Here is a 13,813-nt window from a genome sequence, read left to right on the forward strand (position 1 = left end):
TGAAAAAAATTATCCATATTAGCAAGCTTATATGCACTAGTACCAAAAGTGTTTAACCAATCAAAACATTACCTCTAGTAGGTGACATAGCAGTGATTTAAACAAAAGATCAAAGCATTCTTACTCTAATGATCAAAGAAACATTTTTATACTGCCATAAAGTTATGAATTTTTGGCAGTATAAAAATGTTTCTCATTTTATATCTACTAAGGATCAAACCCCTAAGGAGTACAGAAGTTCTGTTGTCTATCATTTTAAATGTCCAGGCTGCAATAGTGATTATATTGGTAAGACAGATAGGTGCTTAATAAGACTTAAAGAACATTCTTCACGATCTGATAGTGTTATATTTGATCATGTTAAAAACTGTGAGGCATTCCAATATGTTTTAGGATTACAGGGTATACTTGAAAATGATAATGTCGTCTGTAATGTAAGTAAATAAATTAGGTTTAATATTTTCTAGTACTAACATTATTGACAGCTCCCGAAACTGGTCTTCTTCTTCGTGTACCATAGCATATTATGCCGTAGGCGTTCATGGATTGTCTGTCAGTGTCTGTCCTGTCTTTTTCCATCTCTTTCTATCTCTCGCAATATTCCCAAGCTCTATATCATTCTTCACATTCAGCTTTTCTTTCATCCAATCAAGCGTCTTCATCCTTTGCCTTCCTTTCCCCCTTTTCCCCTTCAATTCCATCTCGATGATATGTCTTTCAATTCCACCTTCTTCTCTTAGAATATGTCCAACAAATCTCCATTGTCTTTTTCTTATGGTGTTCTTCAACTGCCTTTCTGTTTTCGCTTTTTCCAACACTTCTCCAATTCTACTCTATGAAAATTTAAACACTATTGAATCCCAACACGATGCAATACTTGGAGTATGTATTATACTTTCTTATTCATGTTATTTTAAGTTTATTCATGTATTGTCATGTTTATTCAATAGTTTTCACGCTCACCTTCTGTCACCATGGGGACACCTAGAATTTTAGAACAGCGTTTTTGAACCCGGAATATCATTATTTTAATATTTTGTTAGTCTCCCACTGTTCTTGTTGTAACATGGTTGTAACCAGGAATATAGTAATTAGCAGGTAAATATTATATAGGCCGATGTAGGCTACATATTGCCTAGGCCTAGGCTAGGTGTAGGCTAGCCGAGGGAGACAGATAGAACCGTTAGATCTAAATAACAACTCCCTGGTTAGGCAGGCCCTAGCTTTTAAGCAGAACAGTTACCTGCAGGAATATAGGGAGGACTAGGGCCTAGGCCTACTGTTACTGGGAGAAATACCTCGAACAAGAACTTATTTCTACGGTGTTCTATTGACAATAAAAAGAAATTAGGCCAATTTGCATGGATATTTTAATTAAAGTAAGGCAGTCGTAGCTACATTGTATATTCAGGGTGTATTATCGGACACTACTCGAGTCAATGAATAGGCTTACTTGGCAGAACGACAATAATACTAAGGCTAATAAAACAACGGTGGTTCCGATGGGTGGTGCGTGTCTGTGTGCGGGGGGGGGGGGGGGGGGGGGGGGTAGAACCAGAGATTCCAAATTAGACAAATGTGTAGACGTGAGACGTTAGAAAAACCCCCAGGTGTTTGGGGCTCGATCTAACCCCGGGAAATTTTATTTTCTAAATGCTCGAAAACGCATTCTAGGATCTGCATTTTCCCTTTATCATATCTGGACAGCGCTTAAAACAAATATATTCGTAGCTAACTGGTACACATGGTTACTCCTACGATACTTTAAGTACTGCTGAATTTTGAAGAAGAGGGCTACAAAGGTCATAAATAGTAGGCCTATAGATATATAAGGCATTACACTTATGCGTGAGAGCATCGGGGAGACCCGCAAATGTGTAATTATTTAATAATACAGTAATATTTGATAACCCAATAACCTATGGATTTACTGATTGTCATTTCAGGTAAAAATTACTGGTTGTCCTAAACAAGATTGTATTTAGTACGTGAGCAGCCTATCATTGAAATCATGTCATCAAGTGAAGGTAAGGCAAATTATATTACTCGGTAAATGCACTGTTATTTGTATTAATATTAGGCCTACTGATATTTTTAATTTCAGAAATTTGCGGCATGTCTTGTTTTTGCAGATAACGCCGATGATGTGGCTTCACCACGCAACACACATTCGCCACGGCAGTCCGATGAAGGTAGGATGCATGAGGTTAATTTTAATTATTGAAATAAGTATATGATAATGATATGACAGCAGTTTGATGAGACTAACAACACAATGCGATTGGTTTTCAAACTATCAAACAGTGTCCATGCTACTGTTACTTGCAACCACACAGAGAGTTCATCTAGAGAAATATGAGGTGCTATTACAAAATCATATTCTCTGGTAGCATCAGCGTACTCATTGCTAGTTTTGTTAAAAGATCTTTTAACAATGTGTAATTTTTCTTATGCCTGATAGTAATTAAAACAACAGTTTCATTTTCCTTATGAAACATAACACAGAGCTAATATGTTCTTTTTCCCCCATCATAAATACTTTAGCCCTACAAATCATACAAATAAAATAATACTATTCTACAGTACAGTTTCTTTGTTACAAATTATTTACATTAATATTATTACTGTTTATTTTTCCTTATCACTTATAGGAATCTCAGAGGGTATTTTCAGACAGCTGTTGGTAGACTTTGCAAAATGGTATGATGGACTTGGATACATCAATATGCTGAAAGTTCTGTATAAGGACCATGTACCAATTTATAATGAGTTAAATGAGGCTACTGAGGTTATGTCCTTACTACGTATGTTAATTGCGTCCGGGAACTTGAGTTCAAAAAATCTCACTATCCTGTATGACACAATAATAGTAACTGGACAATTTGGCTTCAAATCAATCAGTCTACTTCCATCTTTTCAAAGCATCAAGGAACGTGAAGTGTTTACATTCACAAGGCACAGACAAAAACTAATGAGGCTTGGAATGACAATGACTACAGATGATATAAGAACACTTGATGGACTATATAATATGCCGCTGTTAAAAAACTATAGAGACAGCTGGAGTTTGATTTTGGATCTAGAGCAAAGGAAGGAACTTTGTGGAGGAAAGTTGGACGAATTTACCAAAGCATTACCTAGCAATAGCTGGGCTGGAAAGGCTTTACCTGAAGGTATACTGCTACTTTCAGTGAAATAGTTATTTTGATAATTAACCTCAGGGATGAAAATAATTCGCTTGACGATGTCCATAATTTTTATAATATGTAATATTTTTAATAATATGTAACATTTTTAATCAATTCTAATTTGTAAACAAAAAAAACTGAGTTTCATGATCTAGCAGTGGATTAAAAAGGTGATACTTAATTAGGATTTTCTATTTCAATATAACTTGATGGTCATTGTAACTATTATTATAGAGGTTGACAACAATATACTTCTATGTTGTTGACACTGAAACATCTAAATTGCAATTTCCAATATGTTTGTAGGTAACAGTGATGATGGGGCTACATCAAGCAGCTCACATGCGCAGAAACAGCCCGATAAAGGTAATTATTATATGTATTATAGCAATGGCTTGGCTGAGAAGGCTTTACTTGAAGGTATGTTGTGTTGTGGTATTTAATAACATAACTGTAAGCTAGTAATTGTTATTGTCGTGATAGAATAATTATAGACAATGACTGGATTTGCATCAGGAGAAACATGTATAGGTGTAATTTTGCCCTACCTGACGTGGAAATCCAGTTATTGTCTATAATTATTCCATCACGACAATAACAATTACTATCAACACTGCAGTGCCCGCTGCTTACTTGGACTCGAATTCAACCCTGGCCATCAGGCGCAAGCTCGGTGGTCTAGAGGTATGATGCCAGGCTAGTGATCTGGAGATCATGGGTTCGAGTCCCACCCGAGAACAACTTGCGATTTTTTCGCAGTTGTTTTCAAATGTACTGAGTATTCGGTACATTTTCACGTCAGGTAGAGCAAAAATTACACCTATACATAACTGTAAACACTGAAAATACAGGGAACAGTTAATTGTTCTCTGGAAAATACAAGTCTGTGTCAATGCACATCATGTCATAGAAGAAATGTTAATCTTGCTGTAACTATGCTATTGTAGTCCTCTAATCTTAAAGAAATCAACCCAGATTGAGTACTAATTTGTTTTAAAAGTTTCAATGTCCAGCAGAGAATTATGAAACTATTCCTAATTTGGGGATAAAATTGGTTGTGATTATTATTGAAAGGTTGGGGACACTCTGCAGTATGTGGTAATTATTGAAATAAACCATCGAAATATTAATTGCAATTATTACATAATTTGCATTTCTGACATATTTTTCACCTGCAAAAACTATTTTTATTTACAGTTGATGAAGTGGCACCACCAATATCAAAAAGGCCACATTTAGAATCACAAGGTGTGTATGTATATAAAAATTTAAAAGGATTTTGAATTGATTTGAATTGAAAAAAAATATATATGTTTTGGTGTTGTCCAAAATTACAAATGTCTTGATCATTAAGTATGGATAGCTCATAACTATATAAAGTTTTTTACCTTTTGCATTTTCTTTCTTATTCAGATGTTATTATTAGAGAATATTTGCTCGCTTATCAAAAGAATATGTGCTCCAATGCCACCCGGTTCACACCGGCAATTATGCGTAATAGATACCATGTAGACATTGCACACATGTTCACTGATCTGAAACTAGTGCAGGAGAATAACAAGGAAGATATACCAACAACATTAGAGGAGGTTTTAGAGATTGTAAAATCTTCATCTGCATGTAAAGTTCTTATAGAAGGTGAGGCAGGTATTGGAAAATCAACCCTCCTCAGGTATGTTGCATACAGCTGGGCTTCCAATAAATCAGATACCTTCAAAGGTAAAATAGTATTTCTGGTTAATATCAGAAATATAGACAAAGGTAGAACAATAGTAGATACTATTGTAAAAGAAATAGACCTAGAGGAATTGTTTGTTAAGACAGATCTGCCCGATGATCCAAAATTAATCAGACGATTTATAATGAATCATGATGACGATATTGTAATATTATTGGATGGATTAGATGAATTGAGAGATGGTAGTGAGAGTCCAATAAGCTTTTTCGAAAGACGAAAAATGAAAAACAGCAAGGTGATGCTTACATCTCGATGTGAACAAATAGACGAGTTCATCAAGAACAGTAACGTACATGTGAAGGTTCAGGGATTCAGTCGCAATACCATAGAAAAATACATTAAGAAACACTTCGATTACATGAGAATGCCTGCATTGGCTGACTCTCTTACCTTAAAGTTGCAAACCTTTAGTAGGGATATTATACATTCTAAGGTATATGCAATGTGTAAGAATCCTATGTTGCTTCTTGCAATCTGCAACATGTGGGAAGATAGGCAACATCTTCCAAATGATATAGCTGATCTTTGTAAGGAGTTGTTTCGATGCATCTTGAATCAGTTCAACAAACAAACATGCAACAAAATCTCTAGATTTGAAGATATCCCAGAAAATGTTGTCAAAGCTATGCTTGTGTTAGGGAAGTGTATGTATGAGGGTTTAAAGGTCAACCGGCTCTACATAAACCGAAAACATTTGGAAGGAAATAAAGAAATTGTTGATTTGGCTTTGAATCTTGGATTTGTTTACAAAGAAGCACCAAGTTCAAAAGCTGATTTTGAAATAATTTTTACAACTCATCACAAGTTTACAGTCGAGTCATTGGTAGCATTTTACTTATACAAAATATGTCAGGCAGAAGGGTTAGAAAATAAGAGTATGGACGAAATGAACAATGTACTGGCGCCATTAAATGAAAATGAATGGGAGATAATAAGAAAAAGTACACATTTAAGGTTGACAAGAGACCTTGCAATTCAATTCCTAGGTGCTAATGCTGCCAAGTTTTTGAACCATTGGATAACAAATAATTGGTTAACTTATCATGGGTTAATAGAACATTTAAATTCCATGCCAGAAAAACACAGGGAAGCTGTAGAGAAGGCACTTATTGATCACATGACCAAGACAGATTTAGAAATAAAACCTCACATTGATGATGTGTGTAATTCTATGAGGAAGTTCATCCATTACATTAATCCTGATGTGGAAGTAAGTCAAGATGAGCATTTCATAAAACTTAAAAGAAAAGTTGATAAAATGATATATTTAATATCGGATCACAAACTCATTGGAAACCTCTGTAAGGAAAAGTCAGCTGAACAGAGAGGACGACTATATGCTCACATGTGGATTGCTGCACCAATTAATGAACGTCGTTTCAATGCACTCCAAAGTGTGTTGACGCTTGATGATGCTAAATACCTAACATCTGAATACCAAAGACTTAATATCAAATTAGAAATTAACCACTGTGCATTGTACAATGCTTCGATTACTACTTCGTATTTAGTTTATATATTGAGTAATGCGCCACAACTTAAATATATTCATTTAGTACAAAGTACAAAATTACAGTTAATTATTGAAGGTTGTACACATTGCTTTGGAATGAACATATGGGAAGATGGAGTTAGGTCTATTCATAGGCCTAATATTGACAAGTGTAATCGCAACCTATCAGGTGTTATTATGAGTATGATCAGAGAGTGTTCTATTAGAGAAGTCAAATTAAAATTACAGGTCCTTGATATCAGTGGTAATAATCTCAGCAACATCGATGGGTTTTCACTAACTTCTTTATTGATTATTGCTCCTGAAATTGTTGAACTTAACATGAATAATTGCAGCTTATCAGGTGTTATTATGAATGATATGATCAGAGAATGTTCAAGTAAAGGAGTCAAGTTAAAATTACGTTTACTGGATATCAGTAGTAATAATTTGAGCCACATGGATGGTTGTACTCTAGCTTCTTTATTTATTATTGCTCCTAAACTGTATTACCTTTACATGAATAATTACTGCTTATCAGGTGTTATGAATGATATGATCAGAGAGAGTGGTGACAAGTTAGAATTAAGTTCTCTGGAAATCAGTAGTAATAATTTTAGCAATATCGATGGTTGTTCTCAGCTTGCTTCTTTATTTATGATTGACCATAAGCTAGTTGTTCTGCACATGGAGAATTGCAGTCTATCTGGTATTATTATGAATGATGTGATGAGAGAGTTTTCAAGAAGAGTAATCAAGTTAGAATTAAGTCGTCTGACAATCAGTAAAAATAATTTGAGCAACATTGATGGTTGTTTACTAGCTTCTTTATGTATTATTGCTCCAAAACTGGATACCTTTTACATGAAGGATTGCGGCTTATCTGGTGGTATTATGAAAGATATGATCAGAGAGTGTTTAAGTAGAGGAGTGAAGTTAAGTTTAGGCTCCCTTGAAATCAGCAGTAATAATTTGAGCAACGTCGATGGTTGTTCACTGGCTTCCTTATTTATTATTGCTCCAAAACTGAATATTCTTCACATGCAGGAATGCAGCTTATCAGGTGTCATTATGAACGATATGATCAGAGAGTGTTTAAGTAGAGGAGTCAAATTACAATTAAGCTTCCTTACAATCAGTAGCAATAATTTGAGCAACATCGATGGTTGTTCACTGGCTTTTTTATTGATCAATGCTTCTAAACTGAGTTCCCTCTACATGACTAATTGCAGCTTACGGGGTGTTATTATGAATGATATGATCAGAGAGTGTTCAGGTAGAGGAGCTAATTTAAACTTTAGCTTCCTTGATATCAGTAGTAATAATATGAGCGACATCGATGGATGTTCTCTGGCTTCTTTATTGGTTATTGCTCCAAGACTTAGTTCCCTTCACATGGAGGATTGTAGCTTATCAGGTGTTATTATGAACGGTATGACCAGAGAGTGTTCACGAAAAGGAGTCAAGTTAAAATTATTTCATCTTCAAATCAGTAGTAATAATTTGAGTGACATCGATGGTTCTTCGTTATTCATTATTGCTACTAATCTTTATATAGAGAATTGCAGCCTCTCAGGTATTACTATGAATGATATGATCAGAGAGTGTTCAAGTAGAAGAGTCCAGTTAATGTTAAACACCATTGAAATCAATAGTAATAACTTGAGTAACATCGATGGCTGTTCACTGGCCTCTTTATCTTCACTAAGATGCCTCTACATGAACAATTGCAGCTTATCGGGTGATATTATGAATGATATGATCAGAGAGTGTTTAAGTAAAGGAGTCAAGTTAAGTTTACGCTCCCTTGAAATCAATAGTAATAATTTGAGCAACATCGATGGTTGTTCACTGGCTTCTTTATTGATTATTGCTCCTAGACTTAGTTCCCTTCACATGGAGGATTGTAGCTTATCAGGTGTTATTATGAACGATATGATTAGAGAGTGTTCAAGTAGAGAAGTCAAATTAGAATTAATTCGTCTTCAAATCAGTAGTAATGATTTCAGCAACATAGATTTTTCTTCACTGGCTTCTTTATTGGTTATTGCTCCTGAACTGCATACACTTTTAATGACTAATTGCAATTTATCCGACGTACATACAGATTTTATGAATAGGGAGTGTTCGATTAGAATCGAATTAGCGTTATAAAATGTTAATGTTCGTGGTAATAATCTTAGGAACATTACTGGTTTTTCTTTGCTTCTTTCGTGATTATGTCTACTCCTGATTACAATCTTGGTTTGAGTAATACAGTAATTAAATATTATTCAAGAGAATTTATTACTTTACATCTCTTTACATCAGTGGTAATTATCTCAGCAGCCTTTATGTGCTTTATTTTTTTCGTTAGGTTTATTCACAGATTACATTTCTTCTTTTTTCATGCCTTTTCATATCTATTTCATGTTCATATTAATCAGCCTTTTGAGGTTCACCAGCTTAAATTTTTATGAGATACAGTTCTACATAATATTATAATATATAATAACTGATTGTTTAATAATTAACCATTCTCAGGAGAGAATTTTGGCCGGTCGTTATTGACAAGAATGCTGTATTTTGACAGAAAACAATGTTGACAATTAGTGAAAAGATTCATTTTACCCTCCGTTTGAATATCAGCAGCAATAATTTGAACAACAACTGATGGTTGTTTTTTGGCTTCCTTATTTATTATTGCTCCCAAACTGGATTACATTAAAATAAATAACTGCAGCTTATCAGGTGTTATTATAAATTATATCATCAAAGAGTGCAAAAGTAGAGGAGTCAAGTTATAATTATGTCGTCTAAAATTCATCAGAATTAATTTGAGCATCGATGGTGTTTCCCTGGATTCTTTATTTATTATTGCTCCAAAAATTGACCTTATAGAGAATAAACGCTTATTCGATTTTACTATGGAAATGCTTAAAGAATATAAATTTAGAGAGTTAAGGAGGCTGAATAACAGTCAAAATGATCTCAGCAACATGGATGATTCTTCACTTGTTTCTTTATTGGATGTTACTCATACTCATGAAATACATACCGGTACCGGTGTAGTATCAATACCTTTTCGTATGCAACCATCAGGCAAAAAGGAATTTGAACATCATAGATTGCATGATAACACATCATACAGTATAAAAGTTGAGTATAGGGAGTGTTCAATTAGAGATGTCATTATTTTGAGTTATACATTTTTTATGTTAGTACCAATAATCTCAGCAACATTACTGGCTCTTGCTTCTTCTTTCATGATTACGTCTGCTCCTGATTACAATCTTGGCAGAGAAATTTTAATCTATCAGGTGATATTATGAATGAGATACAGTAATTAAATGTTATTCAGAGCGGATTCATTACATTATCTCTCGACATCAGTGGTAATTATCTCAGTAACGATTACGGTATGTTCTATATTTTTTTTAAAGTTTAAATTCACAGATTATTTAATTTCTTCTGTTTTGCATGCCTTTTTTTATTTAATTATTTTATATTCATATAGTCAACCTTTTAAGGTTTTCCTGCTCTAATTGTTTGAGATATAACTCTACATATAATGATTATTATCATCTATAATAACTGATTAATAATTATTTATATTAACCGTTCTCAAGAGAGACCAACGCTGAATGCACTGACTGCACAAATGCTGACACTCAGTGAAGAGTCGTTGGAGTATAAATACTACAAAAAACTAAAAACAAAGCAAGTTACCAGAAGAAAAATCCCCTTCTAGTCAAGGGGTTCTCAACTATATTGCAATAGGGGAAAAAATTGTTGAATAAATTTGAAGGGCCATGCCAAGGTTCTATGGCGAGTTTGGGAGGGCACTCCTTCAGGAATCAGAAAAACGAATTTTGAAAATGAAAATCAGCTTTATTATTATTATTATTATTGTATACTTATATAGCGCATATCAAACTTCTCTATGCGCTGAACATTATTACCCCGGATCACTGGATCAAGCACATATGGAACACACACTCAGACCCCATAGGGAATTCCATAATGTTGCAGCTGTATTCAGCGCAGGCTGTGTTTGAACCTACCAGGTACCCACTTTTACTCCTGGGTGGAGAGAGACAACCGTAGATAAAGTGCCTTGCCCAAGGACACAAGCGACTTGCACAGCGAGAGTTTTGAACCCCCGACCTCGAGGTTGGGAGTCCAAACCACAACCGATGCGCCAACCACTACATGCTCATGCAAGCATCTTGACCTTAGAGGATTAGCTTTGTTGTGTTTGGTAATCCAAAATTTTATATATCACACTATGAGTCATGGTAATACAGTATTTCTTTACTGTGATATTTTTTCCTATTTGATTAATTAAATGGCAACAATAGGCCCAATCCTAACGGAATATTATTTTCGGCTTGTTTTCGTGGGCTGCATAACACGCAGTTGCTGGCCGGAGATTGCCTGCGGGCCGTCAATTGAGAACCCCTGTTCTAGACTTTCCTGGGATATCCTTGGTGTTTACACAGAATAAATTCATACTCATCATAATATACTATGAAATTGATCAGAATTTTATATTTTTATACAGTACAGTAATTGGTGCTCTTTATTGTATTTAGGTACTATCACCTGTAAGAGTTGGTGCAGTTAATTAATTAAAACATTGTTTTTAAATCTGTTTATGTATGTATCTATAGCTTATCAAGACCATTCACAATGGTTTCCGAGAGTGCAACCAGTTCACTTGAAAAGGAAATCACGATATCTTTGTACAATTTTACTAATATATGAAAACGTTTATTCAAATTACTTTGACAAAAGGTAGTCTTTATGTAAAATGTAATAATAAATATTTGGTTGTTATGTAAACTTCTAGTGATAGAAAAGGAGTAGGCCTACTATTTGTAAAATCTGTATATTTGAACCAACAACCAATTTGAGACGGGTTTAAAGAGTGGATTGCCAATTTCAAGAAACTATATAAATGGGAGACTGGTGAAATCATGTCAATAGACACGTTTTAAAGTTAATGTATTTTATAATGATTTTGAATACCGGTATTTGATATACATTGTAATTAAATTGTCAGTTTATAAGCTTCCGTTTTGACTGACATTAACTAATAGCTTCGACGAAAATCATGGTACAATTTCTGGGTAAGTATTTCACTTATACTGTAATCTATTATTTGTATAAAACATGTAATGTAAATTGAATGACAAATATATGTACGTCAACTGTCAACTTGGTACTTCATTTGTTTACTTATGCTGTTCAACTATATATATATATATATATATAATATATATATGTATATATATAATCGTCTACTGTTTTCTTACAAGAATTATAACGTTAATGATGGACTTATGGACCAAATTATTTGAACATTCTTTGAACATTATGTTTTGTATTCCCTTACTGTTAGGGTCTGTAGTATAATGTTCATGTGTATTTGTAAGTGTTAAGTCCCAATTATTTATTTTGTGAAATATTCGTTACTTAAGTTTTTGCATGCAGTTGAGTGTCTCATTAGGTATTCAGAAAATTCAGTCTATATTTTCACTTTCGTTTAAGTCAGTTAACTTGATTATTTGTTAACTAAGGTGTATTGTACGTAGGTATTAGAAACTGTTTTGACAATGGTTAGGGCGTGCACGGTACATTGGATGGGATCTGATGATTGATGCCCATGATTACTTTTTAATTAATTTTGCTTTGTATTTAAGTTGTTTATACCAGGATGCTGATATCTGTTTGAATACTAAGACATGAATACAGCACAGGGAAGGAGGTTGTTTTCTTTATAATTTATACATTTTCCAAACCTAAAATGTGTTGTTTCCTCCCTTAGTGGTGGATTGTTTTATGATTAGGCATAAGTGTATGTAATTGATTTTAACTTTAGGGTAATTTAGACTTCAAGGTTTTTACTTTTGTTTTGGATGTATTGTACTTTTAAGTTTTCTTTTGGTTCATGAGCACTACTGTAAGTTTTGATTTATGTAGGCAAGATTTTATTTCCTCACCTGATGTATATTTTGTATTGTATTTTGTTTATTGCCAGAAATAAATTTGATTGTATTGTATTATATTATATATAATCGAATTGTATAGTCGAATGCGACATTAAGAAAAGGTGTATATAGGCCATAAAGGTGTCCTACCATAGATAATTAGTAACCTATACTGTAGTCTGGACATTCAACTCTGTCACCTATCAAACCTAAGAGTTAACAAACGCGTCTGATGCATTACCTCAATAGGGTCGCACTGGTACCGTCAAAATGGCTATGGTTATTCGAACTTTTATTTAACACTAACCTGATAATGAGTATACCATAGCCCTATATCGCCAGCTGGAGTTCTTGTACATAGTGTATATAGTTTTAATAAAGTTTGTTGTGTTCATCAATTGATATTGGAAGTCGCAACATCATTATACGTGCTGTAAGATTCAGTAAGAACATTGGTGTGACATTAACAACACAATTTACAGATAATGTTATATTATAGTACTGTAAATACTCTGTTTGACGGAGTACACTATCATGGCACCCACAAGTAAGAATAGACCTTTCCGGGGTGTCAATCAAACTTCTCACCAATCGGAACATCGCAAAAATTACAGGCGTGTCCTACAAACAAGTGCACAGACGCACGTGCTTAAGTACGTGTTTACTTTTGTGAGACCTTAGCAACAATATCCAAGGGGGGCGGGGCCAGTGGCCTAGAAAAGTATTTTTCATTGGTGGGGGGGGGGGGGGGATTGGCGTGTTAGCCAGTGGCGTTACGTGGTTTTTACCAGGCTGACCATGCCGGGTAATAAGAGAAAAGAAAGAGGAGAGAGGGAGGGAAAGAAGAGGTAAAGGAAAGGAAAAGGAAAAGAGAAGAGAACAAAAATCTCAAATTTCTTGTTTAAATAGGCCAATTTCCTGTAAAAATTACACAATTCAGGGAGTTTTGATCAATTCCGACGAAATTAGAATTAAAAACACCGGGGGACAAGGGAAAAATATCCATCTTTGGATAATCTTTTCCCACCCCTAGATAAATGCATCCTCTGAAAGTGCCTGAAATTCTCAAATTCTTCGCGCGCATTTCTTGTTACGGTAGGCCAATTTCGTCTATAAATTGCACATTTTACGGAGTTTTCATCAATTCCGACGAAATTAGAATTAAAAACATAAAAATTGTTTGCGCGCTTCCCGCGCATTTCTTAGGGGCTTTTAAGTTATTTAAACACATAATAGTCCCAAACTCAAGAAAGAAAAAATTAAGATAGATCGTTTTATCCTAAAAGAAGAACCTCAATGTGTATTGATGGTGAAAGAATATGTTTGTAATAAATAAAACCATAATGAAAATGCTTATATTTAGTTTCAAACACACGTGTGTGGCCTATATTATAAAAAAGATAAGCCCTATGTCGTATTGTTT

The 13,813-nt window shown here is 34.3% G+C and overlaps 1 protein-coding gene across 2 annotated transcripts; it reads left to right on the forward strand.

The window, feature by feature from the left end:
• Nucleotides 1–976: 976 nt before the first annotated feature.
• On the forward strand, nucleotides 977–10,382 carry LOC117116480. 2 transcript variants are annotated; one of them, XM_033260539.1, is made up of 7 exons: nucleotides 977–1,098; nucleotides 1,947–2,027; nucleotides 2,133–2,192; nucleotides 2,652–3,173; nucleotides 3,495–3,554; nucleotides 4,386–4,436; nucleotides 4,602–10,382. In XM_033260539.1, exons 2-7 carry the CDS (start codon nucleotides 2,012–2,014, stop codon nucleotides 8,570–8,572), a joined length of 4,680 nt encoding a protein of 1,559 aa, XP_033116430.1. In that variant the 5' UTR covers nucleotides 977–1,098; nucleotides 1,947–2,011; the 3' UTR covers nucleotides 8,573–10,382. The 2 variants fall into 2 exon arrangements, with proteins under 2 accessions (XP_033116430.1, XP_033116431.1); XM_033260540.1 differs by having other exon boundaries at nucleotides 1,037–1,080.
• The last annotated feature ends 3,431 nt before the right edge of the window (nucleotides 10,383–13,813 follow it).

The sequence above is a fragment of the Anneissia japonica genome, unplaced genomic scaffold (genome assembly GCF_011630105.1).
Source record: "Anneissia japonica isolate Jap-2015-1 unplaced genomic scaffold, ASM1163010v1 scaffold263_len647688_cov178, whole genome shotgun sequence".
NCBI lineage: Eukaryota > Metazoa > Echinodermata > Crinoidea > Comatulida > Comatulidae > Anneissia > Anneissia japonica.

Coding starts and splice junctions, on each gene's coding strand:
- LOC117116480 (XM_033260539.1), top strand. Junction 3,174..3,494: donor TGGAAAGGCTTTACCTGAAG/GTATACTGCTAC, acceptor ATATGTTTGTAG/GTAACAGTGATGATGGGGCT. Junction 3,555..4,385: donor GCAGAAACAGCCCGATAAAG/GTAATTATTATA, acceptor TTTTATTTACAG/TTGATGAAGTGGCACCACCA.